The sequence below is a fragment of the Toxorhynchites rutilus genome, chromosome 2 (assembly GCF_029784135.1).
Source record: "Toxorhynchites rutilus septentrionalis strain SRP chromosome 2, ASM2978413v1, whole genome shotgun sequence".
NCBI classification, from domain to species: domain Eukaryota; kingdom Metazoa; phylum Arthropoda; class Insecta; order Diptera; family Culicidae; genus Toxorhynchites; species Toxorhynchites rutilus.
The window spans coordinates 279,809,974-279,826,271 of record NC_073745.1 but is presented as its reverse complement, the minus strand read 5'-3'; the positions used below and the strand labels follow the sequence as shown (position 1 = coordinate 279,826,271).

The 16,298-nt window shown below is 36.2% G+C and overlaps 1 protein-coding gene across 1 annotated transcript in view; it reads left to right on the top strand.

The window, feature by feature from the left end:
* The window catches only part of LOC129771852 (ecdysone-induced protein 74EF-like), a 110,939-nt gene extending 98,470 nt beyond the window's left edge, over positions 1–12,469 (top strand). The window contains 1 exon segment of the mRNA XM_055775945.1: positions 2–12,469. Coding sequence (XP_055631920.1) covers positions 2–147 — 146 coding nt within the window. The 3' untranslated portion in view covers positions 148–12,469.
* The last annotated feature ends 3,829 nt before the right edge of the window (positions 12,470–16,298 follow it).

Genomic DNA, 16,298 nt, shown 5'->3' with positions numbered 1-16,298 from the left:
CGTCTACCAGTTTGTCGATGTGCCGAAGGACATCATCGAAATCGACTGTTCGGGGACATAGAAGTTCGGAGGGCGCCCGTAGTAATATCGGGCCTACCCCACAACCATACAACTACACATACACACAACCACAAACACACACACTAGTCCGGTTTACGATCGCTAATCGTGGCAGTATTCCCGCCGTGGTCTACTCTGTATAAAAACAACAAACGAACAATTTACTATTTCCGTCATTTTCCTGTATGTAAACAAAAATCGTGCTAATGATCTTCTGTTTGATTTTTTATATATTTATTTCAAAACGGTCCGCTCCACGGGGTGAGACCACACAGCTCCTTCGTTTTACGCATTCTGTATCATAATAGGTGATAAAATTGCAAACTTATTTCGCTGTAAATTATAATTTATTTAAATAAAACCCCAACTCGCCGAGAGAGAGCGAGGCAACTTCTCTCCGAGCAGGAAAGAGACTAACAATAATAAGGTTGAAGTACTAGATTAGAAAACGAACAACAACAACAACAAAAACCCCACTAAAAAAAAGACAATAAACACACAATGGAAAATAGGTAGCTTTCCGCTTTTTAAGTTTCCGTACACTTTTTGTTCTGTTTTACCACCTTACGGGTGGATTTTTATTCGCTTTAAATTTTAAAACATCCAATTGACATCCAATTTTATACCAACTAGACTGGTCATTGGCAGAGATATCTCGGATTACAGTGAAACATTGTAGGTGTGAAGCCATTGGTCATTTGAGCAACTTTGCATACTTGAAGTGTTCAAAAAAGAATTAGACTACTTCTTGAAAAGGGACAAAGTTTTTTTCTTAATTTTTTACAAAAAAAATATAACTCAAACTCTATATTATCTACAAAATTTTGGCCGAAGAATGAAAAATAGAAAATATTAAAAAATTTAAAAAAAATTAAAAAAAATATTTTAAAAATTGAAATTATTTTTTCTTAAAAACATATTTGTTAAAAATTCTCAAAAAATTATATAACTAGCCCATACATGTTTCGAACAAGTCATTCATACAACGGAAGATGACCACTTTTACAGGAAAAAGTTTTTCTAACAACTTTTCATGTTTTTTTCTGAAAAAAAAAACAACCAATCCTCATTTTGTTTAAAGTCAATATAGCGATGTAGTGTATTCAACAAAGTTTTAGATGTTATTAAAATATGAACTAAAGTTTCAGTTTTTTTTGTTTCATAGTTTCAGGAATATATGGCTCCTGAAAAAGTCTTCGTAACATTTTTGTGTATAAATTCTCGCGTTTTACATGTTATTGACTTGTTGCTAAACAGGAAAAAGCAATTTACAAGATGCAGCTGGGTAAACTCTTTTCCGGTAGCAATGCCCTCCTTTCGATGTATAGATGACCTGATAATTGTATGGGATATTCATGTATATTTTATTCAGAATTTAAAAATAATTTTTGGGAAAAATGGATTTTTTATTTTCAAAATAATTTTTTTTAATGATTTTTTTTTAATTTTTCAATTAAAACATGGATTATTTCACACGTTTCATTCTATGACCAACATTTTTAGTTCTCATCGCTTTTGAGTGAGAATTTTTTTTTAATTTTAAGTTTTTTTTCAACTTTTTTTCGATAAATCTTAACTCAAAAACTATAAGACCTACAAAGTGTTGGTTGAGGAATGGAATTTAGGAAGTCATTCATATTTTCAATCAAAAATATTAAACAAACTTTAAAAAAACGAAATTTCATTGAAACAAAATTATTTTGCAAACTAAAATTATTTTCTTTGAAAACATTACGAGGAGTTTTTCATGAGTATTCATACAAAAGTGCCATTTATTCCTGAAACTATAAAAGGTAAAAAGTTAACGTCTTCGACAAGAGTTCATATTTTAATAAGATCTAATACTTTGTCGAATATACTATATCGCTATATCGACTTTGAACAAAATTTAAATTAGTTGTAACTTTTTCAAAGAAAACATGAAAAAGTTGTGGTTAGGCCCTGTAAAAAGGCCCATCTTCTGATGTATGAACGACTTGTTTGAAATTTATTTTTCACGAAAATGTTTTTTTGTATTCTCAAAAGTATTAGAGTGTTTAGGCTATAATTTTTTGTAAATATTAGGAAAAAAAAACTTTGACTTCTTTCCTAAAGTAGTCTAATTCTTTTTTGAATATTTCGAGTATGCAAAGTTGCTTAAATGGCCAATGTCTTTACACCCAAAACGTTGCACTGCTATCTGAGATGGTGCTGCCAACTCCTAAGACGAATTGGCATGGAATTCGTTAATTATTTCAACACGCAAATAAAAACCCCATAGTGAATGGCTAAGTGGCAACTGTAATCGTTGTAGCGGTAGTAAGAGAAGAGTGACGGGAGAAAAGAAATGGTTGGAAGTAAACACAAGAGAAGTACAAATTAAAGCAAACAAACAAACAAAAACACATGAAAACCCTCGACCTCGCGCTGCGTACAAGAGGCAAGAGGCACTCGGGCGGGCCGCACGAACCTCTAGTACTCCAGCAGTAGGTGATTTTTCTTGTAATTCACTGCTAAAGCGCTAATTTTTGCAGTTTTTTTTTTAAATTAGTATAAAAACACTTTTCGAAATTTTTATTTTGTTCTACTTTTTCTTCTATTGGCGAAAGCAAAACACTGAAGATGTAAATTTCCATGTAAATGTTTGATACTTGTATGTAAGCACTAGCATTAGGCATTCTAGTTTGTTAAGTTCTGTATCCGCTAAATCGATCAGTTGTAATCAAGTGTAAAAATTACTTATAAGTGAAGCTTCTTTCGTATTAAGACTTTTACCTTCTGTCCTAATCTATCTTTAAATATGTTTCCTTCGGTAGCTACAGTAAGCTTCTGTTCCATCAATCTTCTCTTTTTATTATTACTATTATTGTTTTGCGAAACATAAAGTTACTGTTTTTTTAGATATACTACACAACTCACTGCCCCCCCTTCGTAAGTCTTTAAACAAACTGTGTTTTTTTTCTTTTGTAAGCCTTCGTTTTTAAGGAACGTATCAATCAAAGTGATAAACTGAAAATCAAAAAGAGCTAGGAAAGAAGCAGACGACTGTATGTATGTATGTGTACTACCAGCGCGAAATGAAACAATCAAGAAACGCAAACACGCCGACAAGAATTTTAAAAGAGAATAAATGAAGTTTCTTTAGAATCTTGATCTCATTAATTTATTTTTACTCACTCAAGCGCGCGAATGCGAGTCCAAATCGAAATTAGAGTTTGGTTTCCTCACGTGTAAATAAGTTTACAAAATTTGCTTTTTTCACAATTTCTTTTGAAGATGGAAGATTGTTTACGTGTGTAACTCTGTGATCCCAAACCATCATCACATCATTTGGTTTTGGCTTACGTGATGGGTTCCGTGGGGACGGATGAGGGTGCGGAATGTGCTGGCGTCAGCAAAACGTAGCCAGTGTTCGGGGGCGGACTAATGAATCAATGCAACAACAAAAAATACACACAAAAAAGTTACAATACAAAATGCCTACCAATTCACTTCAACACTGCCATGTGATGTATGCGAGTTTATAATTTCTGAATTACGAAACATTATCCACCACAACCAAGGTGGCCCGCATTCCGACGAATTATGGTCCCGCTCCGGGGACACCGGTTAAGCCCTTCTCGGACCCCAACCCCATCACACAGCTAACATTCACATATATTTAACAATCACACACAAACGCTCAACGCTGCCTGTTCCCTCTTTGGATTTTCGAGAATTTTCCAACATATCCCGCGACAAAAAAAAACACAAAATCTGTTGCAATAGACGCCAGATAACAGAAATGTACGTGCAATGAACCAAAATACGAGAGAGAGAGAGAGAGAGAGAGAGAGAGAGAGAGAGAGAGAGAGAGTAAACGAACAAATAGACAAACAAAGCAACTTTTTTTAGTAACAAGTAACAAATCTTCAGGATAATGAAAACAAAAAGATTCAACCCCAACGTAGATAACCGTGTGGTAGAGTATCAGCTCGCAAGAACCTCAAGATCGACTGGTAGCCTGTCGGCAGAAAGAGGGTAGAATAGTTTTTGAATCCCACAACAAATTGTAAGCAACAACAAGAAAAACAAAACAAGCAAACAAATATAATCATAGAAACAAATCGGAGGAGGAAAAGAGGTTAAATTATGTAGGTTTTACAATGTGAAGCTAGACGTAAACATTTTTATCTTTATGATGAGTAACCCCCCGTATGCATAACAAGCGTCGGAGACCGAAAGGAGCGGAGAGAGCGAGGAGTTGCGAGGATGGCAAAAGAGCAAAAAAAAACACAATCTAGGATCATTTGTTATGTGTATATTATTATACTTTAAATGTTGCAAATTTTATATATAAAATATAAACAGGAAAAAAGTGAAAATAAAAATTTATATAATTTAATTTCGAATTAAAACTATCCCACAATTTATTATTGGTTTGTTCTGCAGCCTGTGTTCACCGGACCCCAAAAAAATCCTTCTTTCGTTCGCATCCAATGTTTGCAAATTCCACACATTCTGTTTCCGTTATTCTTGGTTCGGTTCGTTTTCGTTTCTTCCGTTTGTATTTCACGATGCATCAATCAAAAGGGCGCACAGAACGAAATATGATACGAAGAAAAAAAAACATAAATGATCGTTTGAACGATTAGTGTGAAATTGCATACATTCCGGCGCATAACTGACAGAAACATCGCATTGCAGTGCTACGAAAATTGCATACTTGATGACGATAATTGAACCATTGATGTGATTCAATGTGTAGCGAGATACATAAAACAGGAAGTGGGTTATATATATGGTATAACCGCAAGGGTGACGTAGGACTATCGTTGATTTAGAGATCATTTGTTTGAAGTTGAATCTAAATCCATTCTGAATGAATGAATGAATGAATATTTGGGGGACTTCGAAAACGAGAGCGTTACGTTGGAGGCACAAGGTTTTATGCATCCAATATAGGATACGAAAAACCTTGTTCTGAACAATATTCTTCAAAAGCTTTCCTGCTAACTGCACTTGATTGACAAATCACAAAACCAAAGGTATTATATGGATAGTTTATGGATAGAAAACATTAAAATAAACTCTTTCGCTTGAATGTAATTTTCAATTCCAAGGGGAACTGGCAGATTATTTTCTAGCAACGATTAGATATTTCCACATTTTCCTCGATACTGGAAGCCCACCAGTAGTTAATACTAACTCGATAACCACCAGTTAATAGCACTTGATTGAAAAATATTTGGTCACAGTGTTACATGGATAGAAAACATTGAAATAAACTCTTTCGCATGAATGTATTTTTAAATTCCCAGAGGAACTGGCAGATTATTTTCCAGTAATGATTAGATCTTTCCGGAACTTTCTCGATGCTGAATGGCATCCAAACGGAAATAATTCCGCGCGTGTATGTGTGTGTGTAGCGATGTCTTCCCGGGGAACCGTTTGTGGCATCACTCTCCTCCTGATGGATTCCCTTCTGGCCTAAGGTGCACAAACAGACTCTTGGTGACACCGTTCATCAGCGCTTTCATGATAGCTTCATGATAGCGAAGAGCTTCACCACAACAGCGACAACATGCTCCAATCGCTGTTCAATTAGAACTGAGTGGATTACCGAGCGGCGCTCGCTTATATACCGATTGGTGATTTCAATAGCCTGTTTTGAGAACAATTTTAAGGCTATTGAAACAAGTTTTTGGACCAAAAAGTAACAAGTATAAAACGCGTAGACATTTTATCTTTCGAATGAAGTGTTTATCATACCATTTCGTTCAGTTGTTTAGGAGCTATTAACGCTCAAAATCTCGGTCTCCGGCGTAACGCTTTCGGTTTCGAAACTTTGATTTTATACCCCGGTATAGAAATGAAAGACGTAGTCTTACGTCAAAACGAAATACAGTGACTCACCTCTTATTGGACATCCCGAGGCACCACTCAGTGTCACATTAGAGGCGATTGTGACCTGTAATTTGACATATCAACAAACACAATGAGTAAAACATGTTAAAACAGGAAAATCGTTGAAAATCTAACAAACAACCATTAGTAAAAAGTGCAGAATACTTAGGGCGTGATTACGAGCGTCACTTCACGTTGAAAACGAAACGAAGTGCATATAACCTTGCATATATATCGTTTTCACCGTGATGTGACGTTCATGAATCATGATCAGGCCCATAATTTCGCGAAAGAAACTCCATTTTCATGGACTTGGTTGTTGATGAAGAATTCGCCGTCTTGAAGGATAACAACAGTTAATAGTAATTAAGTAAATTACATGATTAAAGCAAGAAATGATTGGGTGATACACCATAAATTATTTTGATCGGAAAATGGTTGAAATACTCCTGTAAAATTATCGTGTTATAGAAACTTGCACAAAGGTATACTTACAAAAATGTCCAATTAAAGATCAAATCTCGCGTAACTTTTGAAAAGGTCCTATGTAACAAATGTAAACAAATCGAGTTAATAGATGCACACTATTAGTTTTCAATCATTGAATGCATTACAAAAACAATCGTTCACGTATCTATCTTCTACATCTTGTTATCGCTGATAAAAAAAATATCCAATGTACAGATTCGGATTTGAAGCACCCGGCTGTTACTTCGGACGCCACTTTCCTCCGACGCCCGAAACGTCCGAAGTAACAAAGCAGTCAAAACAACACGAAGTCGTATTTCGGTCGTTTTGAGTATTTGTTTCTTGCAGGTGTTGTTATCGATTTCAGTGCAATTCAACGAGTTTTTTTTTTTTTTTTATCTTCGCTTATTTTTCGTCGGCCTATTTCCGCCACTTTAGTGCCAATCACCGACATCAGGGAGGCGACTCCACCTGTTCCTACCTATCAGACTCAACAACTCATGAGCCGGGCCAACTTCTTTTACTTCCGCTCCGAAGGAAGACGTAACCAGAGATTTTTCGCCTCAGAAAATCCCAACGACGCCAGCTGGGATTGAACCCAGGCCGATCGGATTGTGAGGCTGTTACGCTAACCATACAACCACTGGCGCCGTCCCAATTCAACGAGTGATAACAATAATAATCTTTCTTTAGAACGAAACGCTGATATTTGGATTGTTGTTCATTAGTTAGTTTCAAATTCTAATCGTGCAACGTAATATGTCCAATGTGCAAACGCGGGCAGTCAAAACGTCCAATGTAACATTTTTCGCTCCGAGGCTTCAACTTTAATCTCAAATCACGGAACAATAGTTACAATTGGTTTTATGGAGTTATTCTTGACAGCTAGTGGCGAAAGCAGCGATAAAGATTGATAGCTTTTAAGACAATTCGCGAAATAATGTTCGGGTCTTCAACTCCGTTTTTCTCGAGTTGACGAAAATGTTACATTGGACCTTTTCAAAAGTTACGCGAGAAATGTCCAATTATTCGTGTCGCATTCCAGATCTATACAATTAGCGGTGAATCACTGTATTCATATTTAAAAGTTAAGGGAGACCCCGACCTGGAAAACCGAAAAAAAAAAATGTTTTTTCTTCTTACAGTTTGAGGTAGCTTATAACATCAAAAATGTAAACGTTTCCAGAAAGCATGATGTAACTTATTTGTAAACAATTTGCTTCATTCATCATACTGTATCGCAGTATAAGTGAAACCAGCACGCGTTTTTCTCGAAATCTTTTTTTTTCATTTTCACCTAGTGGAGCATTTATTTTAGGAGCTAGACGATCGATTATTATGATTTTTTTCCAACATATAAGAATGTATTTTCAACCGCATAGCGTAGCGCTTCCTCGAAATTTTGGGTTTTCGATTCTATATGAGAATTTTAAGCGACGTTTTGACGTAGAACTACGTCTTTCATTAAGGGTGCCAAATCAGAAAACAGTAACGAAGGGGAAATCGTAAGACTTAAAGTCTCCGTGAACAAAGGAAAAGAAGAAGAACGAAGGGGAATATTTGCCTATAGTATAAACAGTGGATCTCGCTGAGGCAAACTATTAGAGGCGAATGAACTACAAAGTTTAAAGCCTCTTAAAAACAAAGAAAGAAGAAGAAGAAGGCAAACTTTCATCCTTCGTGAGGACACCGACTGAACAACATCGTTGCTGGGCGAGCTGGATAGTGAGGAGCGGAGGAGTAATACGAGGGAAAAGAAAATTTTTCCAAGGGCCTTTTTGAAGGTTAGAGACGAATGAGCTAAAGAAGTTTAAAGTCTCACGTGTCTTAGTTTCGGATTGAGCTGTGGGCGCGACCAAATTACTGACTCGCCGATGACTCTAGCATTGCAATAATTGCATCAAACTGACGCCATTGCATTAAGGTTCTGAGCTACACAATTGTGTGGGGAATCATCAAGCTAGGCTATCGTCAGCTCACCAAGAAAATAAATGTTCTGAAATTTTGTCTGTGATTCGGTTTCGCATGACGGTAGCAAAACTCTCTCAACAAAAGATGACATCTAAGCTGATCTAGACCGGCAATATTAACAAAAAGAGAAGAGAAGCAATATTAACTGTTGAGTTAAGAGCGCAAAACAGAGATAAGTGTGTGCATATTTAATTGCTTCAGACTCTCGATATATGGATATTTTTGTGTGTGTACGTGCGTGCGTTTTAACGTATTGCGCTGTTGCGGGTGAACATGTCGATCCGAACGTGGCGACAAGGAGGGGAGATAGCAGGAAGGAAATATTTGCAAAACTTTCTCCACAAAGGATGATAACTGCGCTTATCTCGACCATGTTGTATTGTTCTGAGATGACAAAAATGAATCATCAAACAATAATCGTCAAATGATCGTTATACGACACAGACAACTACCTTTATGGTAAAATTGGAAAGTTGAGAAGCGCACGAGAATTTTTTCAGTGCCTATCAAACAATTCATTGATTTATTTAACGTTTGAAATGTCAGTCGAGTTATAGAGTGGAATTCGATAATTGGATTGCCCTTTCAGATCTGATAGTGTTCGAGTACTGTACATTTCATTTGATTGAAGTGTAAAAACACTCTTTAATCGCATTAAAAATGTCGCATGCTGCACCGGGAAACCTGATTTTGAAAGATTTCATTGCATTATTTTTTCTTGTACAAAAGTTTCTTTGCAAATAAAGTAACGTTTTTAAAACGTTTCTCTGGAGCATTGTTCTGGTAGATATCAATAAATGAACATAAACTCAAATTTTGCCAAAATAATCTTTGAAACATTTTTTTACAAAGCACTGAACGCTATTCTTCGACAATTGGTCGGTGTTAAGTCAGATCGTGATTTTCCAAATCTGATTATGGTGGTATGTAGCTAACGAGATGCTTAACCTAATGTAATCAATAACTCAAAATTTTCAATTTCGTGACTTAGTCCTCTCTGACTTAACACCGACCAATTCTTCAACTGACTAGGTTGTTACAGCTAATAATCGGTTGGGTTCAATATTAATAAAAGTCGAATAAAAGCTATATTTCATACTTGAATTCTGGTTGTTCAATCTTTTCATGAGTTGTTCAATAAACGAAAACAAAAGCACTCCCGAAACGTTTCACTTCAATTTCAAATTCAATGATTGAACAAAAGCTCCAATTTTGCCTAAATAATATTTTAAACAACGTATAGTTCAACATTAAGCACTCGATGCTATTGTTCGACCAATAGCGTAATAATAGCTAAGGATCTCTGATTTTGGACAGTCCGCTTTGTTCGCCGCAGAATACCAGTCCTTGGGCGCAACCTACAATTTTTTGGCGACACTGTCATGGTATGTACCATTCCATGGACTTTGTTTCGTAATAACAGGGTAACAAAATCCAGCAAAAGCAGCACGAATCAAGTGTGTTGCTTCAGGAAAGACAGCAGACGTTTTTCTAGACACTCGTTCAAGTAAATTTCTCGGTTGAAGGTCCCAATTGCTATGGAGATGTCGCTGTCAAGCAACGGATGCAAATAGTAACCAGATATCTCCTAGCAAACATCGACAGTTCCAAATGCTGAAAAATGTCTGCCACCTATTCGCTTCCGGTTGCCTATAAATCTTCTGCTCAGGAAGCGGTTTGATGTCTGTCTTGACGTAGGTTTGAACGTCCATCGCCATGCAATAAAACTTTGTCAAAATCGTCGTGTACAGCTTTCAGGATCATGTTTCAGTCGTCTTGTTTTGACACTACCAGCAATCTTGCAACATATCGACATAAGGTTAGAGTTCTGCTGGCCACTCTTTATTTCATTGCTACAGCTTCCGGTTTTCAATTTCCCAGTTGATTTAGTCACTTTAAACGATCTTATTAACTCGACGTGCGAATATTTTGGATTTCCGCGATACGCGAGCAATATTTTGGTGCTTTATTCCTCTTGTTTGGACGCTATTTTTAGTATGGTAGAGCTAATCAAAATCAAAAAAGAGGCAGCTTTCTACACGAACCCACCTACAAAATTCCTGCGTCAACAAATTCGGTCGTGTCCTGGACACCATTCCTCTAATTTATTCTATACGCTTGAATCGGACGTTGAATGGTCAATACTGTTGGAAAATAGCCGATGCAAAGATGAACACCTAATTATCGTGGCGCATACGACTTTCCTCCGCATTCAGACAGTGTCCTTGATCTTCCAAAACCATTCGAAACTTCGAGCGCTAACAGTGAGTGACAGAATGAATGAACACAATGTTTCGTCAAACTATTTTCGAAAAACATTAGCCAAGTTTCTACCACTCACTAGTACGGATGTCGAAAAGATATAAAAGATTCTAGTGAAGCCTTATAACATCTTTTTTATTGATATAAATGTATCTCAAAAGTGAATCTGTAGCTACAGATAGTTCTTCATTCACAATATTCTGTTCGAATTTTTTTATTACGACAACTTCTGTTGGGAAACGGCCGATACAAAGCTAACCACCTTCGTAGTTCACACGTCTCCACCCCGCTTTCCTCTGCACTCAGCCAGCCTTCATATAAAGCCAAACGATCGAAAACACTATCCGTTCCGTCCCGACCATTTCTCAGAAAACTGGAATACAGTTTTTGCGCGGCCCGCAAAATTCGATTTTAAACCGAAAGTAGGTCTCGTTGCATATATTATTGTCGACACCAAAAAATGGGCTATATTAGCTCATTCGATAAGGGAGGTTTTAAAGTCCTTCTATCAGAAACGAGTCAAAAAGGCCTGTCTACTTCTCTCCGATTCTCTTCATTAACTCTCTCGATAACCACGAACTTGCTGACAGATTTTGCGCCAGTTTTGCTCCATAGTTTGATAGACGAAATAATTTGACAAACGAAAATTCTTCTACATTCCTGATCGTCGAACACATCAGGAAATGCGTTTCCTACAAAGAGAGTGTTGATGAGAGAATCGATCAGAGCAGATCGGCCCTTTGACGATTCTCTAGGATTCGTCTCCCAATTGAACACGTTTGTACCCATGTTCAGTTAGGAGACGAATCGTCGATTTATTTACCGATTTTTTTTCTTTGAGCGGATCACTAGCATCCGAGATGAAAACTCCAATTTAAAATGTTTTCTAGTAACTGTGTAGATTTCAGCTACACAGTTACAAGTTTAAGATCTGCTATTAAAAATAACTAAAATTAACATTTGCCAACTATAGGTCTACATCCACAACATCGATATTTTCATCAAATATGACCCTCTAATACACAAAAAAATATTAATATGAAAATATGAGTAACATAACACCCTGTGTTTACAAAAAGATTTTTAGGCCGACATAGACATAGTAAATGCGAAACGAAGCGGGCGCGGACGCGAACTCATTTGCGAGAAAGCTCTTTCGTTTACGAATGCGGAAATCAAATGCAAACCGCCTTGACCTGTCATAGTAAACGCGATTTCAATGCGGCGAAACTGTGTGTGGAGTGTTTTGCCGCGAGTGAACGCAAGTGTTGGTTGCCAGACGATTTATCTATAAATATCTTCACAACTGAACTAATCGAACAAAAATAAAAATTGAGTTGTTGAAAGAAAAAGTTAGCAAGTGATGTACCTTCAATTTAGATTTTCGGTTGAAGCTTTTTTGAGAAAAAATCTATTTATTATCAAATTGAATATCTCACAATTCAACTGTTTGCAGAATGAAGATGTGTTATCATATCTGGCATCCTTGTACTGGGTTGTTTACATGTGGAATGGAGCGGAATGAAACATCAAAAAACGCGCGATCTGAAGCGACCAGTATTTCATACCACGCGATGAGCTCCAATTCATTGCTCCGTATTGCATCGCACCGCACCGCACCGCGTTTACTATGCCCCAGCCTTACACTTAGCCTTTATAATTTATTACTTTAGTGTATATTCAGATGCTCAATTGGTGAAGCGCCTGAAGGTATGCAACTGCATGCTTCAACGATACGCATGGTTAGACAAAGCTGTGACAAAATTCCGGGACAACGCGAAGCTAGAAAACATGGGTACAGTGACTCAAACTCGAATTCCTACCGCACCGTGCTTTTTCACTACTTTTAAAAGTCGAAAACAAGCTTTCGAAACATTGATATATACATAATTTGTGAACGCAAGTGTTGGTTGCCAGACGATTTATCTATAAATATCTTCACAACTGAACTAATCGAACAAAAATAAAAATTGAGTTGTTGAAAGAAAAAGTTAGCAAGTGATGTACCTTCAATTTAGATTTTCGGTTGAAGCTTTTTTGAGAAAAAATCTATTTATTATCAAATTGAATATCTCACAATTCAACTGTTTGCAGAATGAAGATGTGTTATCATATCTGGCATCCTTGTACTGGGTTGTTTACATGTGGAATGGAGCGGAATGAAACATCAAAAAACGCGCGATCTGAAGCGACCAGTATTTCATACCACGCGATGAGCTCCAATTCATTGCTCCGTATTGCATCGCACCGCACCGCACCGCGTTTACTATGCCCCAGCCTTACACTTAGCCTTTATAATTTATTACTTTAGTGTATATTCAGATGCTCAATTGGTGAAGCGCCTGAAGGTATGCAACTGCATGCTTCAACGATACGCATGGTTAGACAAAGCTGTGACAAAATTCCGGGACAACGCGAAGCTAGAAAACATGGGTACAGTGACTCAAACTCGAATTCCTACCGCACCGTGCTTTTTCACTACTTTTAAAAGTCGAAAACAAGCTTTCGAAACATTGATATATACATAATTTTGAAGCTTAAACCTTCACCGTTTGGAATATTATACGAACACATTTTATCTTGGTGTGTGGACACAAAAATCGGGAAGAAATTAAAAATCGATTTATTTCTGTTCTTTCACAATTTTTGAGGACTAACACAACTTTTTTCCAACCATTTCAATTGCAAATGCATTTAACTTCTGTAGAACCTTTCTACACCGAGATATGTTCATTGAAATGAAAAGTTTCTCCTTCGTGTTTGATGATGTTTGTGGGTGAAGAGTGCATGTATTTGTGGGAATACGTATGTATACGTGTGAGTATTATCATTCCTTGCAATCCGCGTATGAAACGAAAGTTAAGAATCGATCTTTCGGAAAGTACGCACAGCATTTAAAGTATCTGGTACAATATGCGTTGAAGTGCTCTTTTAATTTGTTCCAAACTCTGATCGACGGCTGAACGTAATCAATATGAAACGTTCACAAATGTTTTTTTGCAAACATTTGGACTTAATGCGATATTTGCAAAATTACAGATGATTTTCTAAAGGCCCTGTTTTTGGCCCTTTTTTTAAATTGATACGAAAAAAATTGTTTTCGTCAAAGCAACAAATTAAACTTGTACCGAATTTATTTGAGATTTCAAAACTACTTTTCGGTTTGCGGTGCCATCATTGTTCATTGAATTATTCATCATCAAAGACGAAGGGGTAGGAACCAAATAAAAGCGGGTTGGTAAGGTCAATTCGATTTTCTATTAAGTTGGTTACCAAAAAACTGTGTTAGTCCAGAAAATGTTTGAACAAACAGAAAACAATCGATTTTTATTTCTTCCCGTCATTTTTGTTCACTATATCTTCACACAACAAGATAAATATGAATTCGTAAAATAGTCCGAAAGCTGAAGGTATATACTATTATATAAATAGAATGTTTCGAAAGCTTGTTTTCGACTTTTAAAATTATTTATTATTTTATATCTCAGTTAGAAAATATCATCAGAAATGTAAGCACAATACCGTCATGCTGTGTTTATGCTACAAACGATCTGGGATTTCGAAAGACTAAAGTAGAGACAAACACTAACTAGGGGAAGATGAAATTTAGTGTACATGTTTCTAAGGTTTGGAAAACAAACACTAAGGGAATTACAAGGAAAATGACTAGATATAAGGGAATCTCATCAGACGGCAAAAAAGTTGGATAAGAACACAACTACACATCTTGTTAGGTAGAGTAAACAATTGGCAAAACATAAATGTTAAAAGCGAAATATCCATTTTGAATGAAAAGCAAATCGAGCAGCATACTCTTTAAAATGTCATAGGAAACCAAAATAATCCACTAAGCAAACCGTAGTGCTGGAGTTAACTTTTGAAGCGGACATCCATTCATGGTCACTTTCGTTGTGTTTCATACATTGATCGGAGTAGTATCCAAAGTAATTGGCAATTGAAAACAAAATGATTGTTTCTCGAGACGGGACACATTTAGGCAACAAAAAGGAATTGGAGATGGAAGAAGGACGGCATAAGACTGAATTAAAACAAAAATAGGCAAAATCGTATAAATGGGGAAAGGAGCTGAGTTTTAAACGCAAAACAAAACAAATGAACTGATGAAAAATGAGCAAATTGGCTAAGCTAAACGAAAAAAAAATCAAGGTAAATGAATGTGATAATCGTTTAAAAATCGGTATCAAAATTGTAGGTTAGATTGAAAGCCGTTTTTGTATCTATTTGTTTTCTGATTAATCAAAACAGGAGGTTTCGAAACGTAAACAATTAACTCCACGCCCTAAAATTAAACACACATATATTCGGGGGAAAACCTTCTTGGTAAAATCCAAATATTCAATATGAAAATGAATGACTTCTTATAAAGTAATAATATTGTCGCAATAAGAAAATCACGAAGATAGAAAGATTACTCATTTTATGTGGTCCAACGATTTCGAATTGTCGTATTCACAAGACTAGAAAAAAGATAAGCAAAATTTGTACATATTTAATTTCAAATAGCAGATGTTTATACACCATTTAACGATCATTCGGCATATATTATAATACTGGAAAAGCTCTATTCGTGCTGTTTACTGACCTATGGGTGGAAAAATATTACACAAATGTCCAACACATGCAGTGCTGAAACGTTGCGATCAGGCATAATCTATCTCCATTAATTTCTAGAAAAAACAGAATTAGCTGAGCTCCGTTGAACCATGTCAAACCTATGACGACAAATATATAGATCGAGCTGAATATAGTTAAAAGTATCTTCATATATATAGTAAAAGAAAGTAAACCAAAGTAATACGAAAGTTACATATATAGTCCAATTGAAAAACACATAGAAACAACACGGCAACATGAAAGTACACAAGGGCAACGATTCCAACGGAAAAAATGTTACAAAGGACAGTACCTCATGGAAGCGATGGATATAGTAAAATTTTACTCAATTGGGTTGCACAAACATGTTTGGAAGGTTTCAACTCATACAGCACCACTCACCACGATATGGTCAAATCATGCATACAAAATTGGTTTTTGATGGCATGAAAGACAAAACTGCAAATGGCTTCTACCTATTTCCGTTTCCATTCACGTTTCATAGAAGCATATATGGAAACGAGCCTTAACACATGAATCGACCATTGCATCAAAACCAATATTTCGCGAAAATCATGAAAGTTGCACAAAAAACACTTGAGACTGTTTTCCATCTGATGCGTAGTAATGTTAGTTAAAGTATATCATCTTCTTAATGTATCATAATACAAGTATATAAACATTAAAAACAAACAAAACAAAAACACATACAAAAGTGAAAACGATGTACATCTTTGAAAAATTACCTCAGAATCAGAAGTTTCACATAACAAATTAGTCGAATAAGTAACGCCGAGTTTAAGAAAAAATATTAATTAACAACGCGCGGTTGGCGAATCGCGTTTTGCAAACTAGCAACAGTACAGAAATAAAATTAGCTAAAACGCGCTGCGACAGCATTATTCATTAAAACTATTGACATTGAGAGAATTACGTAGAAACCAATATGCAGCATCAGGAGGTGCTTTCTCCGGTTCCGAGCGCACATAAAACAACCAACTGCAGTTACTGCATACCAATCGAATTCGTCTTATACAGATAGAAATGTAGAATTTACA